At 39.7% G+C, this 25114-nt stretch overlaps 1 protein-coding gene across 1 annotated transcript in view; it reads right to left on the reverse strand.

Moving 5' to 3' along the window:
* Spats1 (spermatogenesis associated serine rich 1) overlaps positions 1-25114 on the reverse strand; it is a 42020-nt gene that overhangs the window by 956 nt on the left and 15950 nt on the right. The window contains exons 5-7 of the mRNA XM_027950469.1: positions 20413-20533; positions 19689-19751; positions 13034-13149 (exon numbers count right to left, since the gene is read on the reverse strand). Of these exons, the coding sequence (XP_027806270.1) occupies positions 13034-13149; positions 19689-19751; positions 20413-20533 (300 nt within the window). The remainder of the gene's footprint in view (positions 1-13033; positions 13150-19688; positions 19752-20412; positions 20534-25114) is intronic.

The following is a 25114-nucleotide window of genomic DNA, read 5'->3' on the forward strand; positions in this document are numbered from 1 at the left end:
CTATGAAAATATTTAGTTAGTGAATCAAGAAACAGCTCTGAGTATTTATATAGTGGCTTTCTCTTTATATTTCTTTCTCCATTTTCCTCTTCTACAAGAGCTGGAAATTTAGGGGTTTTAGGTTTATGATAATTTTTATCTAAAGTTTATTGATGCAATGGTAGCTGAAGGGAAAGAAGAGCTAGGACACCCTCTAACCTAGAACACCCAGGAATTATCTACCAGTGTTTTGGACTATGGAGACTAAGATAGGAAGAAAGCAGGTCACAGATATATGGAAAGGAGCAGAAGAAAGGTGTAGAGAGACTGAAGAGGACCCAGCCTTGTTAAGAGTCCCTGGATCTGTATGTTCCAGAGTCCCAGCTACATCCTTATCCTTGTGTTCTGATAATTAATTTGTTCCCCTTTTGGTTTTAGCCAGTCGAAACTGGGTTTCTGTTACTTGTAAGCTAGAGTCCTAACCAGTCCTTTCTCTGGCCCATTCATATCTAACATTCCAAGAGTCCACCATGGCTTCTTCTTCACACTTAGGACCACTAACTATACCATTGCCACTTTCCTGCCAACTAGAAAAGGGTGCCTCTTCCTCAAGACACTTTAATGTCACTTGCTGGGGAAAAAAAAAAAAAGTTGTCACAAAATGGAGATGTTTTGAAAACAGACCACTCTACTTTAAGAAATTTAGATCTACCACGTGTATACTGTGAACAGGGCCTCTAGAAGCATGTATCACATAACCAACCCATCCAAACAGAGCAGCCCTGTCATTTATCCTCCAAAACATTTTTGAGTGTGCAGATACTATGTCCCCTTTCAAGGTTCAGAAAATGCAACATCATGAAAGTTCTGGGCTATCTGAAACCACAGCCCCATAGCCATAAACTCCAGAAAAATGAATATGTGGTCTTCCCAGGATGGCCTGAATTGGCCTGTCTCCTCTACCATATCACCCCAGACTCACCATGAGAATGAGAGCTCCCACAAAGATTCCATCTCCACCCCAAGGCAGGACAGCCAAAAGAAGCAACTGCCATCAGGCAGCCAGACTATAGTCATTAGGCCACATAGCAAAAATGAGTGACCGCATCTTAACAGGTTTAATGAGAAACTACTGTACTTTTTCCTCACTCACCCAAGATACTGTTTCCGAAATGTCCCTCAGAACACTAGTCACATGAGATAACTCCATAAACATAAACATGTTTTTCAGATTACTTGAGTTTCAGAAAAGCATCATGCTGCCTTCCCTCTTGTAGAATCACAAAAAGTAAAACCTGTAAGAAATTGTAAAATACATCTGATTCGATTTTTGAGATTTTTTCCCTAGACCCTATTGTGGGTTGACTTGTTTTCTCAAATAGATATGTTCAACCACCAGAGACTAAGAGAGAGGCATGGGTTACATCCTTTCCCTGAGCCTCCAAGAAGGAACCAACCCTGCTGACATCTTAATTTTACACTCTTAGCCTCCGGAATTATGAGAGAATAAATTTCTCTTATTTTAAACCACTCAGTTTGTAGTACTTTGTTATGGCAGCCCTAAAAAGCTAATACACTCCTTTTTTTTTTTTTAAATAAAGCACGTCCAAACTAATCTGACCTTACAAACCTTTCTTTCTCATACCCAGGCATGCAAGAAACACCATTTAGGGGCTAGGGATGTGGCTCAAGCGGTAGCGCGCTCGCCTGGCATGCGTGCAGCCCAGGTTCGATCCTCAGCACCACATACAAACAAAGATGTTGTGTCCGCCCATAACTAAAAAATAAATATTAAAATTCTCTCTCTCTCTCTCTTTAAAAAAAAAAAGAAACACCATTTGGGAAATTCTGGCTCAAGAAAAAGCAGTTGGATGAGCCATCCAACTTATAAAGGGATTTTTTTAGGCTGCATTGTCCCCTACTCCCCCACCCCTCATCATTTTCTGGAGAGCTGGTTCTGAATGGGTTGACATTTACTTAACTAAGGAAAACATGAAAAATTCTAGTTTCCCTCTCGTCCATTTTTTTCTTATACCACCAAAGATTCTACGAAGGAAAGAACTAAAATTAGAAGCAATAGTCAAGGTAACACCAAGCACAGTTGGGGGGCAGGGTCAGTCACCCCTGAAATCTTCCTCATGTCCCCCAAGTAAACATACAATTTAAAAATCTGTCCTGCCTGGCAAACACAATTTCAAAAGACAGGTCCTCTAGCCCCACCCAAGTCTCAGATTACCATCCCTAAACCTCCCTCTAATGTCAATTAGCCAACACTGGAAAAAGCTAACCCCTGGGTGTCAGGTTACTACAAAATGGGATTTTGTGCACCATGATCCTGGTAATTTGTATCATATTGCTCAACATGGTTAATCACCTAAACTGGCTTGAGTTTCATCTGTTGACTCTTCCCTTATGGTGGGTCCAATTATAATTTGTAATTTTTTCACATCTTTTTTTTTTCTTTTTGGTACTAGGGATTGAACTCATGGGATCTCAACCACTGAGCCACATCCTCAATCCTATTTTGTATTTTATTTGGAGACAGGATCTCACTGAGTTGCTTAGCACCTCACTGTTGCTGAGACTGGCTCCTTTCTCAGCCTCCAGAGCCACTGGGATTACAGGCATGTGCCACCACACCAGCTTTAAGTGGGTCTCATTTCTAGGGATCCCCTGTGCCCTGAAGTGGAGAAGTGCTCCCAAAGAGAATTTACTTTTCCTCACGTCTCTAAGGTTCAAAGGTCAATTTGAGCTCATTGCTCAGTTTGGGATCAACATTCTAATTGGGTAATGAATATCTAGACCCCAAATCCACATGGTACAGTTTTCACAGAAGTGTTTGTTTTTCCCATGCATATATCCAGACCCCAATTTATATGCCTAACTACAACTTGGGCAGTTCCACTTGTGTGTGTCACAGGCCCCTCAAAATCAACTCGCCCAATGCTGACCTTCTCCCAGAAAACCTGTTCTTCCCCAGCATTCCTTATTTCAGGGAAGAGCACAGGGTGACCACGTTTGGTTGTACAAAAAGTTCACTGCACAATGAGCAAATAGGGGCTGAAATCCAGCTTGCACACAGCTCACCCAGGTGCATATTTACCAGCTGTTTCTTTTGGAAGCATGTCTTTCTCAAGCTATGTAAAGATGCCACATGAGCTAGAGGTGGCCCTGGAAACAGCACCACCATCCCCCAATGGCCACTTTTCCTCCTGCCATACCTCTTTCCCTCCTGAAGCCAAGCCATCCTCCAGTCTTACCACTTCCCCCCCCCACTACGTCCTCCAAATGCATCTATTTCTACCACCTCCCTATGCCTTGCCACAAATGGCAAACAGAAATACAGAACTCTCGGTTCAGTTTGAATTTCAGATGAAGAATTGCTAGTATTATCTGTGTCTAGGGTATCTAATTTATCTAAGTATCTAGGGTATCTAGTCTATCCTCTTTTTTAACAGAACTCTCCATTTTTACTTCATGCCCATGCTGTGCCCAGCCAAAAAGGCATATTTGTAACCAGGTGATCATCCCCACACTTACTTCTTCCACTGGGAGCTTAGTTCCATCAGCTGTCCCTGTACCTTCTCTACATTTGGTGGAGGCAGACACATTTCCTCAGAAAACAAGGTGTTGTAATATTTGGCTGCTTATTTGATATGAAGCTGTACTCCTTCATGCAAAACCTAGAAATGCTTGCTTTTCATTGAAGTAGTCTTACAAAATCCAGGTTTAGGAGTCTCAGTGTTAGATCTCAAAGCAGCAGTGGCCTCTCTGCTCCTCAGGGTGGCATCAGGCCATAGTTCTTTCTAGAACTCCCTATTATTGGAAGGACACCAGTCATCTCAATGGATTCCCTTTTCCTTTCCTAGAGTTCACTGGGAACTTAGACTATAGACCCCCCTAAAAATTGTACTATCCCTCATCTGGCACATTGCTCAGTCCTGAGTGAAGATATTTATATATCAAGCTACTCTCTCTCTCGATGTTCCAGCCAGAAAAGAAAAGCATCTCTAGGCTGCTACATGATCTTCAGGGATTCTAACTCAAAAATACAAAGTCAAGTTCTAAAAGCAATGCTTTCACCTATCTAGCTTTTGAAAGTCAAATACATAGGGGCCAAAGGAAACAGTCTAATCAAACCAAATTCCTCATGTTAGAAGTGTGGACAATTAGTGGAATCCTAGAGAATATTCATAAATGCTTTGTGGAATTTTAGAAATTTAACACCTGCTATGGTTGAAATATGGCTTGTCCACTAAAAATTCATGTGCCGGAGGGTTAGTCCCTTACACGATGGAATTGAAAAGTAATGGGACCTTCAAGAGCTGAGGCTTCATAGGAGGTGTTGCAGGGTGTGGCTGTCCATGCTCAAAGGCTAAAGCTGGCTAGGTCTTGCAGGGTGGATTAGTTCCCATGAAAGCAGGTTGTTACAGAAAAGCATATGCTGGCCCCTCCCTGATCTCTTGTTTCATCTCTGGCCATGTGAACTCTTGACATATGATGCCCTCTGCTATGTTATTATGTAGCCAGAAGGCCTACTAAAAGCCAATCAGGTGGGACTACTCAACTTTGGACTTTCAGCCTCTGGAACTGTGAGTAAAATAAAGCTCTTGTCTTTGTACTTAGCCCAGCTGCAGGCATTCTGTATAGGAACCCAAAATGGAGTAAGATAAACCCTAATGTATTAATATTTTGAAAACTCAGAATGTCAGAGACTGTGAAAAAAAGTCTTGAAATTACATGTAGCTGATTTGGACTTTATGTGCCAATAGCTGTATAACAAAATTTTCCCTTCTGTTTTTATTTTTCCAGGAATTGAAATTAGATTATCTTATGTTACTCTAAGGACTTACTTGTAAAGTTGTTACTCTAAGGATTTACTTGTAAATAATCATGTGCAGATTGTTCATATTAATCGTTAGCTATTGAATATAAAAAAATGAACACACACATGTGTTTATTTACCAAAGAATCTAAAGTAGTGCAGTGAATGGGACATTCACATCTAAAGGTTCAACTTCTTGGTACCTGCAGAGAAGAAAAGCTGAACTGCCATGACACGCACATGCTTTTCCCATCTGGCCTTTCTCTGTGACTTCATCTCACCAACACACATATACCCAGGTCTCACCCAAAGCTGTCAGTGGAACTTTTCATCTGCCAGTGCTGAGAGCCACAGCCAAGTCGGAATGGCCCCTGGCATTTTGCCAGAAGTAATGGTTGCAAGGTGAGTCATTAAGATGATGATAATTAAGTTAAGCTGTCTATAATTGCTGTGACTGGATGATGCTGGATTGAAACAGGCTGTGTAGTCAATTGTATATAGACCCCTGCTGTCCGCCTCAGGCGCCCGCTACTTTGGAGTTCTCGCAGGGATTCCTGGGGAGTTCGCATTGGTGGGTGAAGTTCCGGTGGAGGGAGTTCCCGTTGGTGTGTGGTGTTCCTGGGAGAGCCGCATGGATGGCGTTTGGGGGAGTTCAGAAATTAAGTTTGTTCCTGCTTGAGTGGCTCGTGATTTGTGCCCAGCCAGACTGCGGCATTTGGTGGCCCGTGCGGGGAACGCCTGAAGCTTGGAGGTAAGTGAAATTGCTCGCCCCTGAGGGAAGGCGAGAGAATGGGTAACCATTTAAAGATTCTTCTTTCTGTTTGTTTCGCTTTTGTTTTAAGTTGCCAGTCCCTGGAGATGGGTGGGACAGAAGAAAAACGGAGGAAAAACTATTTGCGTATGAGGAACAGATAGGGAGAAAGGATGGATGGACATTTCAGGAGGATAGAAAGGCTGATATAATGAATTTTTGTTCCATTTTTGTTTCATTTTGTCTCGGTTTTGTTTTGCATTATCTTAGTGACGGGTATCTTCATCACGGAAATATGGAATTAAAAATTAATAAGAACCAAACCGAAAGGGCGTTAAGTAAAGTGCTAGAGGAAGGAGGCATCTCAGTAAAATCAAGAACAGTTAGGGCATACGTTAAGATGATGCAAAGGTGTAGCCCATGGTTCATTAAAGAGGGGTTGTTAAATATATCACAATGGAACCATCATGGTGAAGATTTAAAAAAGATACAGAAGGAAAGCCCAGGAACTCTGCCAGTTGGCACATTACCATTATGGGTGTTGGTACAATCTTGTTTGCTTAGTCTAGGAGAAGACATCTTACATCAAGTAAAAGAGAAAGTCTCTCAAGTTAGTCAGACAAAGGAAAAAAGTTTAGAGGAGGAAGGGCTATCAGGGGAAAAGTTACAACAGGAGGCTGCTACTAACACCTTTCTATCACCAGAGGGCGTAAGTGTCCAACCAACAGCTCCACCTATGGAGACAACATATGCTGGGGTGCCCCCAACCCCCATAGTTGATAGATGGGATCCTGAGACAGGACCTCAAAGATTAGCATGCCCTGTACTTGAGCAAACAGGAGGGCAACGAATTCAACGTGCTTTAGATTTCAAAACAGTGAAGCAATTAAAAGAGGCTGTAACAACCTATGGTCCCCAAGCACCCTTCACTGTAAGCATGGTCGAATCCATTACCAACTTGGACATGACACCAGCAGATTGGACTAGTATGTGCAAAGCTGTGCTAAATGGAGGACAATACTTGTTATGAAAGGTTGCCAATGAGGAATTTTGCACGGAGACGGCTAGGCGAAATGCAGCAGCTGGTTATCCTCAGAGAAATCTAGATATGTTGTTAGGAAAAGGACCTTATGAGGGTCAGCAGCAACAAATTGCATATGATCCTGCCATATACTCACAAATTGCTGAAGATGCGGTTAGGGCATGGAAGACTTTACAAGGACACGGAGATTTACAAGGTCAATTATCTAAGGTAATACAAGGAGCTAATGAACCTTACGCTGAATTTGTAGATAGGCTTATTCAAACAGCTACCAGAGTTTTGGGGGATACAGAGCAAGCAATGCCATTAATTAAACAGCTAGCCTATGAGCAAGCAAACAAATGGTTCAAGGAGGTCATTAGACCATGGAAACATGAAGATTTAAACACATATATTAAATTATGTAGAGACATTAATGAACAAGGGCAAGTCTTGGCAGCTGCAGTACAACAGGCTTTAGATGCCAGGCCAAAAACATGCTACAATTGTGAACAAACAGGGCATTTTAAAAGGAGTTGCCCCATAGGAGGAGGGCTTAACAAAACTAGGTATCAAAGGGGTAGAATACTGGGTATTTGCCCATGATGCCGTAGAGGGAGACATTGGGCTAATGAATGCCGTTCTCAAACCACCATAGAGGGTACTCTGTTATCAAAAAACGGACAAGGACCAGGTGTTTACCCACAATATCGTGGAGAAAAGCATCGGGCTCCATTGCCAAAAAACGGACAGGGGGGCCCAATGCTCCGGGGCCCACGACCACAAATATACGGGGCAATGGAGGAACCCAGCAACACCATCAGGGTAGTGCCCAGGACACATTATCCATTAGATCTCTCATCAGACAAACCAGAGGGAGCGCAGGGCTGAACATCTGCACCTCCGCCAGAGCAGTACTAACTCCAGAGATGGGAGTTCAAATCATTCCCACAGGGGTAAAAGGACCTCTTCCCCAAGGAACAGTAGGCTTATTATTGGGATGCAGTTCTTCTACTCTAAAAGGACTTATGTTAACTCCTGGGGTAATTGATCCCGATTATGAAGGTGAAATAAAAATTATAGCCAGTTCTCCAAGGGGTATATCAGTAATTTCACCAGAAGATAGAATAGCACAGTTATTAATAATACCCATCCTACATGATAAATTTTCCAGCCGTACTATAGAAAGAGGTTCCAGGGGATTAGGCTCCCCAGGTGTAGATTGGGCTATGCTTTCTTTAAATTTAGATTCTCGCCCCATGCTAAAACTAAAATTCAAGGACATGAATTTAATGGGCTACTGGATACAGGTGCAGACCTTAGCATCATCTCTCGTCAAGAATGGCCAAAACATTGGCCATTACAACAAGCCACTCAAACGCTTCGAGGCCTAGGAGTGGAAACTAATCCCCATAGAAATGCAATGGTATTAGATTGGAAGGATCCTGAAGGATGTGAAGGAACTATACAGCCATATGTATTGGATCATCTTCCTATAAATTTATGGGGACGAGATGTCCTAGATCAATTAGGTTTGACATTAACAAATAACATCAATCCAAATGTGCCCACTATTATGGCTAGACAAGGTTTTAGGAAAGGAAAAAGATTAGGAGAACAAGAACAAGGTATAGCAGCACCAATACAAATAGATCAAGGAACAGACAGACATGGATTGGGTTTTCAGGAGGGGTCACTGAGACAATAAAAATTACTTGGAAATCAGAAAGGCCAAATTTGGGGGCCAACAGAGGTGAGGCAAAGAACCTCACCCCCCCACACACACTGGTGTAAAGGCCAAATTTGGGGGCCAACAGAGGTGAGGCAAAGAACCTCACCCCCCAACTGGTGCAAAGGCCTATCCACAAGTATGGCTGTATGCTGGACTGGTAGTCAATGACAGGTAAGATCCAATTGCAATGGTACCAACCTAAGACAGGAGGCTGACGCCTTGAGGTCAGCTCATCCGATGACAGGTAAGGACCATATGTAGTATTGGACAACCTAAGACAGGCACAGTCCCTAAGCCATATGCTTGGTATTTAATTAAACAGAAGGGGGGAGATGCTGAGAGCCAGAGCCGAGTCGGAATGGCCCCTGGCATTTTGCCAGAAGTAATGCTTGAGAGGCGAGCCATTAAGATGATGATAATTAAGTTAAGCTATCTATAATTGCTGTGACTGGATGATGCTGGATTGAAACAGGCTGTGTAGTCAATTATATATAGACCCCTGCTGTCCACCTCAGGTGCCCACTACTTTGGAGTTCTCGCGGGGATTCCTGGGGAGTTCGCGTTGGTTGGTGAAGTTCTGGTGGAGGGAGTTCCAGTTGGTGTGTGGTGTCCCTGGGAGGGCCGCATGGATGGCGTTTGGGGGAGTTAAGAAATAAAGTTTGTTCCTGCTTGAGTGGCTCGTGATTTGTGCCCAGCCAGACTGCGGCATGCCAGCTATTGGGGTGCCATGGAATAAGGCCTGGCAACTGAGATGTGCCCCAGAGACAACATCAAACCCAATGGAAATGGTCAATTTCTAGGGGTGACTTTTAGTCCTGAGCTCTAGGCCTCCAGTCATTTAATAGTTTGAGGTGTGTGTGTGTCTGTTAGGGTCTGTAAACAAGTCAAGATGGCGCCTGGCATTTTGCCAGAGGGAGTGGTTTGTGAAGTAACGCCAGAGAGCCATTAAGTGTGGAGATTCCTTATTGGTTGACTGATGTATCTAGTTTATGTTAATTAAGATAAGCTGTGTGTAATGTATATATACCCCTCCTGTCCTACAATAAATGGCTCCCACTCCTGCTGTATCAATGTACACAAGTTACTCGTCACCTCCTGGTTATTTTGCTGCAGCCAGACTGCAGCAGTCTGTGTGTGTTATCATAGTTTCTCAAGTTTAGAATAATACCTACGAACTTAGAGACCTCTGAAAACTAGAGCCTACTACAAACCTTCTGAAACTGAGAAACTGTTGTGACTCCATTTTTGAGAAACCTGCCTACCTTAGAGCAAAGCCTGTCCAAGGAAGGGGGCGTGACCCTTGTCCTTGGAAAAACCCACAGAGCACTCCTAAACACTACCCACCCTGCTGAGTTGTTTGTCTGCAAATAACAGGAGAAATCTCAGGCGCCAGGCATCCCTGACTCAGTTAGGCTAGGTGAGGACCCATAGCAACCCCCAGCAACCACCAATCAGAATGAGACAGGGAAAATACCTGGATGCCAGATGACCCCCCAGTAGTTTATGGTGGTAGATAACATGTTGGGAAACCATGTTGTTTAGCACGTACACTCCTCACGGATTAAAACACTCCTGGTGGATTAAACCAATCGGTTCAAACGAATCTCCCTCTTGTACTAACCAATCACCCCATCCAACTTGTTCCCGCTAGTGAATGTGCTAATAATCAATGTTAAGAGTTGTTGTTTGACTTTCCCGAAGTGTGAAATGATTTGCTGTGTAATGTTGTGATGCATAGAGTATCCCAAAAAAACCTATAAATCCTCACTGAACAGAGGACCAGGACTTACTCCTCGGGACCACTGCATCGGAAATGGTTGTGAGTCCAGGCTCAAGCTTGCAATAACAACTCTTGTGTGATTGCACCGGATTTGGCTCCTGGAGGTCTATTTGGGTCCCACAAATCTGGCATTACAAAACTATATTGTGGTCGTATTCCTTAACACCTTTACTCTGTAGGACTCCTTCCTTCCAAAAGAGCAGAGTACCATCTGAGAGCAACTTCCGTGCCACCTAGAAAATCCCATCAGGAAGTTCCTGCAGAATCTTTTGTGTTGCTCCATACTGTGTCCTCTGTTATCTGCCCACACCGGATGTTAAAGTTGACTTTTTTTATATATTCTTTTTTATGTTCTAGTTAACATGTTGGCAACCCCCTTTTTTGTTTCCTAAGTTATGGTTATATTTTCTTTTCTGGACTTTGTTGTGGGGAGAGACCCAGGGGCCAGAGAATTAGCGCAGATGTGTGCTAATCTCATCCCAAGGAGCAGTCAGCACAGTCACAGGCCGTAGGCCCCGTATTCTTTGCTAACTAGTCTAATGGTACCTGTGAAGGTAGCATGAATGTGCTGGGTTCTGAACCTGTTTCCATCACTCTTTGTACTTAGCCCAGCTTCAGCATTCTGTATTCTAGAGACAATAAATAGTGAACACTTTGACACACTAAGGGGATAATGAGACCAGATCTGTAGTGCTCACTGACAAACCAATGGGGTCTTCCTAGTGGAAAAGGAGATTGGCCATGAGCATGCCAAGAAGCAGTAGTGTGGCTTTGTCATAGTGTGACTGTTCATGGTAGACTTTTGTTCCCACTGTGGTAGCTTCTCGTACAATTGATGGGAGGTCCTAAGACCCATAACAGTGGTCACAGAGCTCTCACCCTGCTTGGCTGTGTAGGCAGACAATACTAGAACAGGAATGGAGCTCCAGGGCAATATTATTAATGACCTGGTGTACATCCAGCCTTGACATTTCTCGGGCATATACCAAGTGAATATTTGGAAAAATACCAAAGTATTAATAAAATGAGAATAAGTTTTGGCAAAAAAAAAAAAAGTGAGAGAAAAAAAATAAATAAAATGAGAATAGTTTTACCAAAAAATAATGCTGTGGTCTGAATGTTTATGTTTCCCCTGAAACTTATATGTTGAAATCTAACCCCCAACATGATGCTATAAGGAAGTGAGGCCATTGGGAAGGAATGCAATCAATGCCTTTATAAATGAGACCCCAGAGGCTGGGTATGGTGGTGCAGACCTATAATCCCAAGGACTTGAGAGCCTGAGGCAGAAGGATCCTACATTTGAGGCCAGCCTTAAAAACGTATTGAGACCCTAAAACAAAAATAGAGACTGGGACTGATGTAATTCTGCAATCTGTATATGGGGTAAAAATGGGAGTTCATAACCCACTTGAATCAAAGTGTGAAATATGATATATCAAGAAATTTGTAATGTTTTGAACAACCAACAATAAAAAATTAAAAAAAAAAAATAGGGACTGAGGTTGTGACTCAGTGGTAGAGCACTTGCCTAGCATGTGTGAGGCACTGGGTTTGATTCTTAGCACCACATATAAACAAATAAAAAATAAAGGTCCATCAGCAACTAAAAAAAAATATTTAAAAAATTATAAAGGGTAGGGAAGCTGGAGATGTGGCTCAGCGATTAAGCACCCAGTATCAAAAGAAAAAAAGAAAGAAAAAACCCAGAAAGCTAACTTGCCCCTTCCAGCATATGGACACAGCAAGTAGATACTGTCTATAAACCAGAAGGCAGGCCCTCACCAGACACCAAATTGCAGTGCCTTGAGCCTGGACTTCCCAGCTTCCATAACCAATCAAAATCCTGTTGTTTATAAGCCACCCAGTTTATTATTATTCTATTATAAAAGTCTGAAGAGACTAAAACACTCAAAAATATCTGCATTTTACCACTGATTTGAGGGCATCCTTAGAAAAACTTAATATAACTAAGTGGAGCCTAAATATTAGTAGTATTGTATCTGTGTTTAATTCCTTGAATCTGATATCTGTATATAGTTATTAGAGAACAACCTTGATCTTAAGAAAAACATGTTGAAGTATGCAGGTCTATAAGTGTAAAAGGTTATGATAACTGTCACTCACTCTTTTTTAAAATTTTTTAGTTATGGATGGACATATACCTTTATTTATTTTTTATGCAGTACTGAGGATCAAACCCAGTACCTTACATGTGCAGGGCACACACTCTATCACTGATCCACAATCCCACCCCCTATCACTTTTAAATATAAGTTCAGCAAAATAATAAGAGTAATGAGAGAGAAAGAGAAAAAATTTGGACAAATGCTAATAATTGTAGGATCCAGGTAAAGGATATGTAGTGTTCATTATATGATTCTTGCAACTTTTCTATAAGTTTGAAAGTTTTTAAAATACAAACAAAACACATCAGAGTCAATAGAGTCAAACATTTGATTGATTTAGAACATTGTCAAAAACAGCAATGAAGAAACTCGCCAGACTATAGTCAGTACATGTTTTGTGGGCCTGTTTCTGCTCAGGATTGTCTTGGTAAGTCCAAAGTACCTGTGGATAGAAGCACAAAGTTAAATGTTGTGTTCCCTTATAAAACTAACAGGGCCCAGGGTAGTGGTGCACATATGTAATCTCGGGAGGCTGAAGCAGGAGGATCTCAAATTCAAGGTCAGCCTGAGCAACAAGGTAAGTCCCTGTCTCAAAACCCAAACCAAACCAAACAAAAAGACTAATGGTTATCAAATCAATATACTCAACTCTCAATGCACAGCTATGACATCTGCCCAGGGGACCAGCTTGGGCAGTAGACACATCCATTCTAGGAGAGGCTTGGCTTTCTCTCCTCTCCATGTGAAGTCTCTCAAAAGCCTGATCTTCTGGATTCCTCCAGTTTTATACTGTTTTTTGAAGTTTCTTTGACCCACCTAAATGGAATAAACTATGTAACAAGGGCTCTGCGGGCTGCCAGTTGTCAAGTTCCTCCACCTCTCTTATCTCGTTCTTCAAATTATTGGCCTTCTCCTTCACCCAGAAAGGCAAGCTGCAGAAAGAAGACAATACTCAGAGTTTGAATTTGTCTTTTGTGAAATTTACAAGCACTACTAGTGGATAAGAAGGCACTATGCAAAAGCAAATGAAATAAAGTAAGAGTGCAATTTTTTTTATGTCAGTGGTACCAGGGGTTAAACCCAGAGGTGCTCTACCACTGAGCTACATCCTCAGTTCCTATTTATTTTTTTATTTTGAAGTAGGGTCTCATTAAGTCACCCAGGTTGCCAACCTAACAAAAGAGGTGAAAGACCTGTACAATAAAAACTACAGAATGCTAAAGAAAGAAATTAAAGAAGACCTTAGAAGATGGAAAGATCTGATCTCCCTTGTTCTTGGACAGGCAGAATTAATATTGTCAAAATGACCATAATACCAAAAGCATTGCACAGATTTAATGCAATTCCAATCAAAATCCCAATGATATTCCTCATAGAAATAGAAAAAGCAATCATGAGATTCATCTGGAAAAAAATAAGAGACTCAGAATAGCCTAAGCAATCCTTAGCAAGAAGAGTGAAGCACGTGACATCACAATACCAGACCTTAAACTGTACTACAGAGCAATAGTAACTAAAATGGCATGGTATTGGCACCAAAATAGACTTGTAGACCAGTGGTACAGAATAGAGGACACAGAGACAAACCCATAAAAATACAGTTATCTCATACTAAACAAAGGCGTCAAAAACATATATTGGAGAAAAGATAGCCTCTTCAGCAAATGGTGCTTGGAAAACTGGAAATCCATATGCAACAAAATTAAATTAAACCCCTGTCTCTCATCATGCACAAAACTCAACTCAAAGTGGATCAAGGACCAGAGACCCTGTGCCTAATAGAGGAAAATGTAGGCTCAAATGGTCATCAAGTCAGATTAGGCCCCGACTTCCTTAACAAGACTCCTAAAGCACAAGAAATAAAATCAAGAATCAATAAATGGGGGCTGGGGTTGTGGCTCAGTGGTAGAGCACTAACCTAGCATGTATGAGGCACTGGGTTTGATTCTCAGCACCACATAGAAATAAATTAATAAAATAAAGGTATTGTGTCCATCTACAAGTAGAAAAATATTTAAAAAAGAATAAGTGGGATGGATTCAAATTAAAAAACTTCTTCTCAGCAAAAGAAACAGTGAGGTGAAGAAAGAGCCAACAGAATGGGAGCAAATTTTTACCACACACACATCAGATAGAACACTAATCTCCAGGATATATAAAGAACTCAAAAACCTTAACACCAAGCTGGGGAGTTGGTAGCTCAGTTGGTAGAGTGCTTGCCTTGCATACCCGAGGCCCTGGGTTCAATTCCCAGCACCAAAAAAAAAACAGAAAGAAAAAAAAAAAAAAACCTTAACACCAAAAAAATAAATAAATAAATAACCAATCAAAAATGGGCTAACTGAGGGCTGGGGTTGTGGCTCAGCAGTAGAGTGCTCACCTAGCACGTGTAAGGCCCTGGGTTTGATCCTCAGCACCACATAAAAAATAAATAACTAAAATCTATATATAAAAAATGGGCTAACTGAACAGACACTTCTCAGAAGACATACATTCAATCAATAAATATATGAAAAAATGTTCAAGATCTCTAGTAATTAGAGAAATGAAAATCAAAACTGCTCTTAAGATTTCATCTCAAACCAGTCAGAATGGAAGTTATCAAGAATATAGACAACAGTAAATGTTGGCAAGGATGTAGGGGAAAAGGCACACTCATATATTGCTGGTGGGACTACAAAATGGTACAACCTATCTGGAAAGCAGTATGGAGATTCCTTAGAAAACCTGGAATGGAACCACCATTTGACCCAGCTATCCAACTCCTTGGTCTATACTCAAAGGAATTAAAAACAGCATACTACAGTGACACAGCCACATCAACGTTCATAGCAGCACAATTCACAATAGCTAAACTTTGGAACCAACCTGAATGCCCTTTAATAGATGAATGGATAAAGAAACTGTGGTATATATACACAATGAAATATTACTCAGCATTAAAAGAGAATAAAATCATTGCATTTTCAGATAAACAGATGGAGTTGGAGAATATCATGCTAAGTGAAGTAAGCCAATCTCAAAACCCTAAAGGCTAAATATTTTCTCTGATAAGTGGATGCTGATCCATAACAGGGCAGGAGGCGGGCATGGGAGGAATGGAGGAACTCTGTATAGGACAAAGGGGAGGGAGGAGTAGGAAGGAGGCATGGAGTTAGGAAAGATGGTGGAATGAGACAGACATCATCACCCTAGGTACATGTTTGTTGACAAAAATGGTGTGACTCTACTTTGTGTACAACCAGAGAAATGAAAAAAGTGTGATCCATTTGTGTACTATAAATTGAAATGTATTCTGCTGTCATGTATAACTAATTAGAACAAATAAATTAAATAATATTTTTAAAAAGTTGCCCAGGTTGGCCTTGAACTTATTGATCCTCCTGCCTCAGTCTCCCATGTAGCTAGGATTATAGACTTTGCCTGACAGGAGTTTAGTTATAATATCTGACTATATCTGGTTATAGCTTAAAGTATACTTAAGGCAGAAAGCATTAAATAAAAAATACAGATTTTTTATGATGTTAAAAAACACAATTTCTGGGGATATAGCTCAGTTCGTAGAGTACTTGCCTTGCATGCACAAGGACCTGGGTTCAATCCCCAGTACCACAAAAAAAAAAAAAATTAACACCAAGCTAGAAACACATGAATATACAAACATTTTACCACACCAACTCTCAGTCTAAGCTAGGTCAAGTGGAACAAAATGAAATAAGGAAGTATAGGGACTAAACAACACAACCAATAAGACTAAACAACACAACACGTGTATCTAACTTTGCATCTGATTAAATAAAATATAGATTTTTTCAAGCATAGTTCATGTAGAAACTGTCACATTTACTAATGATACCTGCCCTACGTTGATTGTAAGGTGCATCCTGATTTCAAAGTTGTTAAAGTGTCCTAATATAACACACATCATAATATTTTTTCCTTGGGTCTACAGTAACGGGACTGGCCTTCCTTCTATTCTTTGCTGATAAACTTCACTTACCATCTAGGACCCAGATTAAATATTGCCTCCTCTACAACATATGCCCAATTTTCCCCCATACATATGCCCTCTACTCTACACATTGTACCATATGAACTGTTTTATGATTAATTATTTACAGGTCTCTTCCCCCATTGGACAATTATACATGAAACATGCATTATATCTTACTCCTCACTCTGACCTCTCCCTCCATCACCTCACCACTTTTCCATTCCTCTTGTAACCCAAGTGCACAAATGGCACTCTATTGATATCTGTTGAGCTGATTAAATAATTCCCATAGACATATTGCAAATTACAGTACTATTCAATAACTAATCTTACCTCCCTAATTCGTATTCTAATTCTGGATTTGTCTCTAACTAGCTAGAGACAAAGCAAGGAAGACTGGGGAAAGTCATAGAAGATATTCAGTTATCAGGATTTGTCCTCATCTTGAAGTTAGATTGTTGCATTTACAGTTTAACATTTTTAATTTCTAAGCACAGTGAGGGATTGTTTGTTTGTTTGTGGGGGTTTTGTTTGTTTATTTTTTGACCCTGGGTATTGAACCTAGGGGCGCTCTACCACTGAACTACATCCCCAGCCCTTCTTAGGTTGTCCTTTCAGACAGGTTCTCACTAAGTTGCCCAGGCTGACCTCAAACTTGGAGTCTTTCTCTCTCAGCATGTGCCACCATACTAGACTCTAGCCAGCATGATATTTAAAGATGTGAATAACTTCTTTCCCTTATGATGGGGTTTGAACCCAAGGGTATCCTACCACTGAACTACACCTCTAGCACTTTTTTTTAAGACAAAGTCTCACTATTTTGCTCAGACTGGCCTTGAACTCCTGAGATCAAGCAATCCTCCTGCTTCAGCCTCCTGAATAGCTGAGGTTATAGGCACCCACCACAAAGCCCAGCTGATGTGAATAATTTTAATGAGAGCAATGCAATTGCACAAAACTGATTTACCAAATAATTTGGGAAAGGGAAAAAACACCTATAAATTTTATTCATAGGTAATAAGGTGGCTTTAACTAGAAAACTGAACAAAATGTATGAAACAATTGCCATCAGACATGAAACAACACAAGATTGTGGTCTTAGAGAAAAGGAAAACAAATGAGAGTCCTATGATCACCCAGCTTTTTCAAGGAGACATGCATTCCATATCACAGAGCAGAGATGAGCAATCCCAAGCACACCATGATATTCTGTCTAAGTTCAAAGGACCAGAGATCAGAGATCAGAGTTGGAAGCTACAGAGCAGAGTCCTGGAAAAGAAGACACTGTATAGAAAATGAGCTTTGGAAATTTACATGTCAGTCCCTCTGAGTCTTTGCTGAATATTAATGTTTAGGATAGAACTTCACAAAACATAGAGTGATTGTGAACTGAATTATTCTCATGGCTCACAAAGGGGTCAAAGTCATGGAAGTTCCTACCACAAAAGTGAAGACTCGCTAATCAGTGAAGGCATTCAGCAAAGACCCTAATAGGGCTATACCTCAGTAGCGGTGTCACAGTATCTTTAGACTAAATTCTACTTTAGACATACCCTAACAAATTTAAAAATAAAACTAAGGCCGGAGCTGGAGCTCTCATTGTAGTGTTTGCATAGAACATACAAGGATCTAGGTTTAATTCCTGCCCTCCCACAAAAAAAAAACCAGGAAGAACAAAAAGGAAAGACCCATGGATCATACAATACAAATAATAATAAAAAAATAAAAGTAAAAAGATCATAAAACTGCAAGCGATTTAATTTCCTGCTAGATTAAATCCAGTCATTCAACAATGTGAAATTACGATGTCCAGTATCCCAACAAAAATCACTAGGCATGCCAAGAAGAAAGAAAACATAATCATAACTAGGGGAAAAATCATTCAGTAGAAACAGACTGAGAAATGACAAGCAATCATTGAGTTCAGACAAAAATGTTACAATAGCTATTAAAACTATATTCAATTTTTTAGGGAAAATATGAAAATAGTGAGGAAGGAAATAAAAGATATTTAAAAATCAAATGAAATTTCTAGAGATTAAAAATGCAATAGTCATTAAATGGGAATAGCAGGAAATTAGAGTGCCAAAGAAAATAATGAACTGAGAAAACAACAAATGGTAAATCCATCAACAGAAGTTGAAACCAAAGGCTTTCCTATCTCCTGCCATGACTAACAGATTGGCAGATATTTCATTCAGGGTAACTGTCCAGGGAAAGGGCCCAAGTTTCCCAATTCTCTTACTGACCACAGCTCAAAAGAATATGTTGGTCTACAGTGTTTTGTCCTTCTCAAAAATAAAAAATACTTACCTTTGTTTTAAGAAAACCAAGCACATTGCTATTCTATTTATCCATGCAATATGAATTATGCATGGATATGAAAATATGAAAAGCAACATACAAAAATTAAAATAGGGACTGGGGTTGTGGCTCAGCGGTAGAGTGCTTGCTTATTAGCACATGCGAGGCCTGGGTTCAATCCTCAGCACCACGTTAATAAATAAAATAAATAAAGGTATTGTGTCCAACTACAACTAAAAAAAATAAATATTAAAAAAAAGCTAAAATAGTTGGGTAGGATGATGAGATTTAGGCAATTATTATTTTGAATATTCTAGAATAGTATTTTTTAAAATGTAGAGTACGAGCATAAACCCTAAGTATGTGCTGTAAGTAATAATGCAACATAAGGAAGGTATTAAGGCTCCCAAGTTTGTGGGCTGGGGTTGTGGCTCAATGGTAGAGTGCTCACCTAGCACATGTGTGGCCCTGGGTTCAATCCTCAGCACTACATAAAAATAAATAAAATAAAGGTATTGTGTCCATCTAAAACTAAAAAAAAAATATTTTTTAAAAAAAAGCTCCCAAGTTTGAAATAAAGGGCATATATTCTCCCACTGAGCTCCGGGTTTGTTTCAACCACCCTGAACTCTGGTAGGTCAGACTCTTGGATATTTGCTTACTTTATCCATACTTATATGTTTGTGTTAGAAAGCAAAAGAATGAAAAAAAGATAGATCATTCTCTCTTTTTCAATACTGCTCCTCAGTCAGAAACCTACTTAGGTAAATAAATGAGGTTCAGAGGGGAGCTGAATAAATGTATAAAGGCAGAGGAATGATGGTCCCCTCAGATACAGGAGTGCTCTGCTACTTTCTCTCTGTTCTGGAAGCAAGGAGCCTGTCTATTTGCTCCATGTAAACTCTCCTATCATGCACACCTAACACAGCAAACGGATGTGATCATTTGCTAATCACATCTCTTGAATATATGCCCATCCCAGTGGCCAGATGCCACAAACACTTGACCTCTATGTGTCCCTTCAAATGCCCTCCTCACAAATTACCCCACCCTACTGCCGGATTCAAAAGGTCCCTAGGTGTTGATTGTTACAGACTCCTCAATAGGAGGAAATAATAAATAACTAATGTTTTCATAAAGATGAGATAACATAAAATTTGGTGAGAAACTCACTTGGGAACTTGTGGAAGAGGCTCAAGTGGAATAAATGTATCAAATTTCTTTTCATAAGGCACTCTGAAAAACAGAAAAAGCAACCATAAAATTGATATGGCTTTCAACAGCATAGAGATTAATAAATTATTATGTTCAAAAATGTCTTGTTTTCCTGTTTTAATTTTCAAATACAACCTTCAAAAACTCTAAAGGTTATAACTTTTATATTTTTATTATCTCTAATCAAAATTATTATATCTCACATGGTTAATTTTTAACTTTTATTTTAAATGCGATGCTGCAACTGTTTTAATGTAGTGATTCTCTTGTTCTTCTAAATCACTAGGGCCTAAGTTTACTTCCAAGTTTAAATCAACCAAGTAGTCAGTAACCAACAATCTAATTTCGTATAAAAATTCAAAAACCTAGAAATAGGGAAAAAAATGACAACCACTTTTTTTCAGTCAAGACCTTGCGTACAGTTGTAGACACATCTTGAAATATCACACTGTACTCCATAAACATGTGCAATTACTATGTGTAAGTTGAATTTTTAAATTCTTTTCATCTTGTGTATTTTGTAATTTCACATTGTGCATATACACTAATTAACTAAAGATAAAAATTTCACCAGATTATGTCTTGCTGAGATACACCCCTTTAAAAATATAATTTATATGTAGAAGATAGACATAAATCCTTTAAAGTCAACAAAGTAACTCTGGAATTAACACGCACTCACAATGAAAAGTTCACTGGTGGCAGAGTGGATCCTACTTTGTGGAAGCCTTTACTCTGTTCTGGGAACATATACGGATTGTCCCCTGGAGTGAACTCTGGAATTCCATTCCTAGAATCAATACCTGCAGAGAACATTTGAAAACAACATCACACAAAGGAGTAGAGATGACCCCCAAGTTAGCTCTCTAAGTAGCAACACGACAATGGAAACAGACTGTCTTCGTGTTTTATTATGAGTTACATAGAGGCTTCCTGAAGTCCTATTTGTGATTATCTTGCCTTGAGGAGATGAAGATAAAAGTGTGAGCCTGGGTTTGAAACATTTTCTAAATGGTGTTGTTAAGATTTCCTCACCTTGGGAAAAAAGAACAAGCTTGGGTTCAGATGCAATGTTTTGGTTCAAAATATACAGTAAATGAGAAGTATCTTTGTGACGATTCGAAAGGTGTCTAACGTTAACATCTTTTCATTAGTGCACCTGAGCCTTACTGCACTTTGAATCCCTGAGTCTTAGAAAGTCCAAGAAGCAGTTGTCCTTGGGGTTCTGCCCTCTGACTGGGTCTCAGGAGGAAAACAGCTCATGAGTGTCCTGATCTCCTGCTTCAAGGTTAGGGTGGCTCTGCATCAGGAGGTGCCTTCCTGGTAAAGAGCTGTGAAGAAGAGGTCTGCTGCTGTTGGGTGTGTCCTGTTCTCTGGGCCCATGATACCCTGACATCCAGCTCAGCTTCTTTTAGTGCCCAAGAACAAGAAAGCAACCACATGCACAGGAGAGCAGGCAGAGCAGTGCCAGAAGGTCACTAAACCCACATGCCCCACACTATGTGTATCTCCTAAGAGAACAAGGCTGGACAGAGGAAACCAGCCAGCCCTGGGCTCAGAGCAGCAATGCCTGGCTGGAGGCATGACAAATGCCACATTTACAATGATCAGGCCTCCTTTCTTCTCTCTTTCTCTCTTGAAAGGTTTGTTTTGATACTACTTAATTCAACTGTATCTACAAAATGCAAGCCAGAGGGACAGCTGGGACAGATTTTTGATAAGCTGTTTGCAGACTACACTGTCTCTAGCTAACTCAGAAAGTTATCTGCACAATAGGCGGGAGTTCTAGAGTTAATGAGGAATTTGAATTTTTGCCTGTCTCTTTCAAAAGACTTTTCAATAGCCAAGAATGTGTCTAGACTGTAACCATGCACCAGCTCTACCCATGCCTTGAATGTCCACTGAGGATTCAAAGCAGGGAGAGTAGAGGGACTGTATCTTTTGAATCCCTAACTAGGGCAGTGACAGATGAGAGTCAGGTGAGAGGTCCTGAAACGAGTTTGGACTTCAGAATCAGTCACTCCTGAGAGCAAATTCAATTCTGCCATTTCTAGTTCTGTGCCCTTGAGGCATTTAATCTCCCTAAGCCTCCTTTGCAAACTGTTTATTTCAAAAGGGTACTTTACAGTGTTATCATGTAACAGATGAAAATGCTCAGAGCACATAACTGGTGTTCAAGAAATGGTAGCAATTATTTATTATTTGAAGTCAGAACTAGACTCATACTTTCCCATCTCAACTAATTTTTAACTGGGAACTACAATAGCCACATAGCCAAGAAGAAACCTCGCCCTAGGAAATCTTTTCTAGGTGGGAGACAAGACATACAAATAGGAGATAACTCTAGAAAGCAGTAAGTGCCATATACTACAGAACAGAGCCTCTAAAATCTTAGCACACCTAAGAATGACCCAGAGAACTTATTAAAAACACAAATTACTGGGCTGGGGTTGCAGCTCAGCAGTAGAGCACTCGCCTTGAAAGTGCGAGACCCTGGGTTCGATCCTCAGCACCACATAAAAATACATAAGTGAAATAAAGGTATAAGTGAACTACAACTAAAAAATTTAAAAAATGCAGATTACTGATTCCAACACAAGAAACTGTGTTTCAGAAGATCTGGAGAGGTTTCCAAAACTAGGATTTTTAAATGTATTTTATTTTATTTTTAATATTGTCTATTTATTTTGCAAACTCTCTAGCTGATTATGGTGCAAGTGGTCTGAAGACAACATGTAGAAATGAACTATTGTAAAAGATATCACAGGATAATATTAGCAAGTGGAAAAAGGAAAGGCTACTGGATTCATAGCAAACTTTACAAGAAAATAAAGCCATTTTAATGATTAAGCTTCTAAGATTTCAGGATTTCAGAGATTTCAGGGATTGATTGTTACTGCAGCAGAAAACATCCTACTCTGACTTGTATAATATACTTTCCTGTAGGAAGAGCTATCCAATAGAAAAAAAAAAAACATTTACTTTCAGGCCTATTTCCCTACAATGTATATCTATAACCATTTTGTTCTTTTTTCTGTGGCAACAATTAGGCCTTTAGGGAACTCCACCACTAGTCTGATCATAACTGATGAACTAGAGACAACCATTATTTAAATATATTTTGACTTATTTTTCTCTATAATAAATGTGATGCACTGCAGTTCAAAATGGAAACTGGCTGGCAGTTCCTGATCATGCTCCTTCATTTCTTGCTTGTCTGAGAAATAATAAGGGTAGAGAGAATTCTACAAAGGAAGTAGTGACCAGTGTCAAGCTTAACAGTGTCAAATGCTGCAAGGAGATCAAGAAGAGAAGAAATGGGAAAAGATCATTGCATTTAATATGAAGAGAAGTCATTGTGCAGCCAGGTGTGGTGGTACAGGCATGTAATCTGAGCTACTCTGGAGGCTGAAGCAGGAGGACCACAAGTTCAAGTTTACTCTGAGAACCTGTCTCAAAATAAACTAAAAGCACTGGGGATGTAGCTTAGTTAAGGAGTGCTTACCTAGTAACATACATGAGGTGCTGGGTTCAATCCCCAGTACCAAAAAATAAAAATAAAAAAAAAAAGAAGTCATTATACAAATCACCTAAGTATCATATTAAAACAAATCAAGCCTGTAGCTCCAATAACCAGTGTATAGAAAAATACACAGAGAAGCAGAAAATATTAAACAGTACTAAGGGGGAAATATTAATTAGTACTAAGGAAAATATTAATCAGTACTGTTTAATAAAATAATCAGCAAAATCCTAATTATGGACAAGTTTGTTTCTTCACCAAATAAACTGCACATAAAAAGTGGAAGAGAATCTATATATTAAAAGAGATTTTAAAGACATCCAACTAATTTCAATGTGTGGGCCTCATTTGAATCCTGATTCAAACAAATTAATTTTTTTAAATTATGAGATTTACGAGACAATTGGATATTTCCACACTGAATATTTGATGAAGTTAGGAAATGACTGTTCATTTCTTAAAGATATGATATCACGTTATGGTATTGTGGTTATATTAATAGAAACAATCTTTTTCTATATGATATATTTACAGATGAAATTATATTGTCTGTAATTTGCTTTAAAATAATCACTAAAGAGTAAAGCAAGTAGATTGGGGAGGGAAGAGGAGTGGGAAAAGGAAGGTACTAGAGAATGAGATTGATCAAATTATGTTATGTGCCTATACAAATATGTCATAATGAATTGCACTATTATGTATAATCATAATGTACCAATAAAAATTACACCTGTAAAAAATTAATTAAATAAAATAATCCCTAAGAGGAGGGTAAAGATGAAAAAATTAGCCTCGTATTGACAATAATTGACATTAAGGGGGTGAGGGCATCAGGTTTCAACATGATATTTCTCTACTTTAGCATATTTGAATATTTATGGAATATTTTTTTCTTTTTAATAAATGTGAAATTGGCATTACCTCTGGAGTGGGAGAGAGATGTGCAATATTCTAGAAGAGGCATATCAGAGGCTTCAAATATAAAAACAATATTCTATTTCTTTAATGGTGTGGGAAGTACAGGTATTAAGGATATGCACATATCCAAGCATATCCAAGGATAGTGCCCACTTTGGAGGTAGTTGGGAAGTGATGTGTTAGGGTTAAGATTTGGATCATATTGATAATCCCATTTCCTTTTTGATATATACATGCATAACAGGAGTTGAGCAGGGTTCCAGGCTCCTCCACAACTCCTATATCTGTGACCACTCTTCTAGCTCATCTAGTATGGATTTTCATGTGTTCTCTGACCAAATAAATAAAAGCCTTGATTTCCAAAACTATTTGTCTCTGCGATGAGCTTTAAAATCTATTTTAAATTTCAAAAATGAAAACTTTTGACTTCTTTCTGTTTGTACTCCTGCTACAATAAACTTATTCATCCCCCAAACTTTGGCTGCCTCCTCCTACGCAGGTATTTCTATAAAAAGAGAGGCCACGAGTGGCCCATTGGTCCTTTGCAAACTCTTAGGGCCTTTCAGTAAGTCCATTAAGAGTATGAGGGGGCTGGGGTTGTGGCTTAGCGGTAGAGCACTCACCTAGTACATGAGAGGCCCTGGGTTCGATCCTCAGCACCACATAAAAATAAATAAATAAAATAAATATTCTGTGTCCAACTACAACTAAAAAATATTTTTTAAAAAAAAGAGTAAGCTGGAACCCGGCACAGTGGCACATGCCTGTAAACCCAGTGGCTTGGGAGGCTAAGGCAGGAAGATCCTGATTTCAGCAAAAGCGAGGCACTAAGTAACTCAGTGAGACCCTGTCTCTAAATAAAATACAAAATAGGGCCATGGCTGTCGCTTAGTGGCCAAGTGCTCCTGAGTTCAATTCCTAGTTCCTCCCCCCAAAAAACCAA

The sequence above is a fragment of the Marmota flaviventris genome, chromosome 6 (assembly GCF_047511675.1).
Source record: "Marmota flaviventris isolate mMarFla1 chromosome 6, mMarFla1.hap1, whole genome shotgun sequence".
Lineage (NCBI taxonomy): Eukaryota > Metazoa > Chordata > Mammalia > Rodentia > Sciuridae > Marmota > Marmota flaviventris.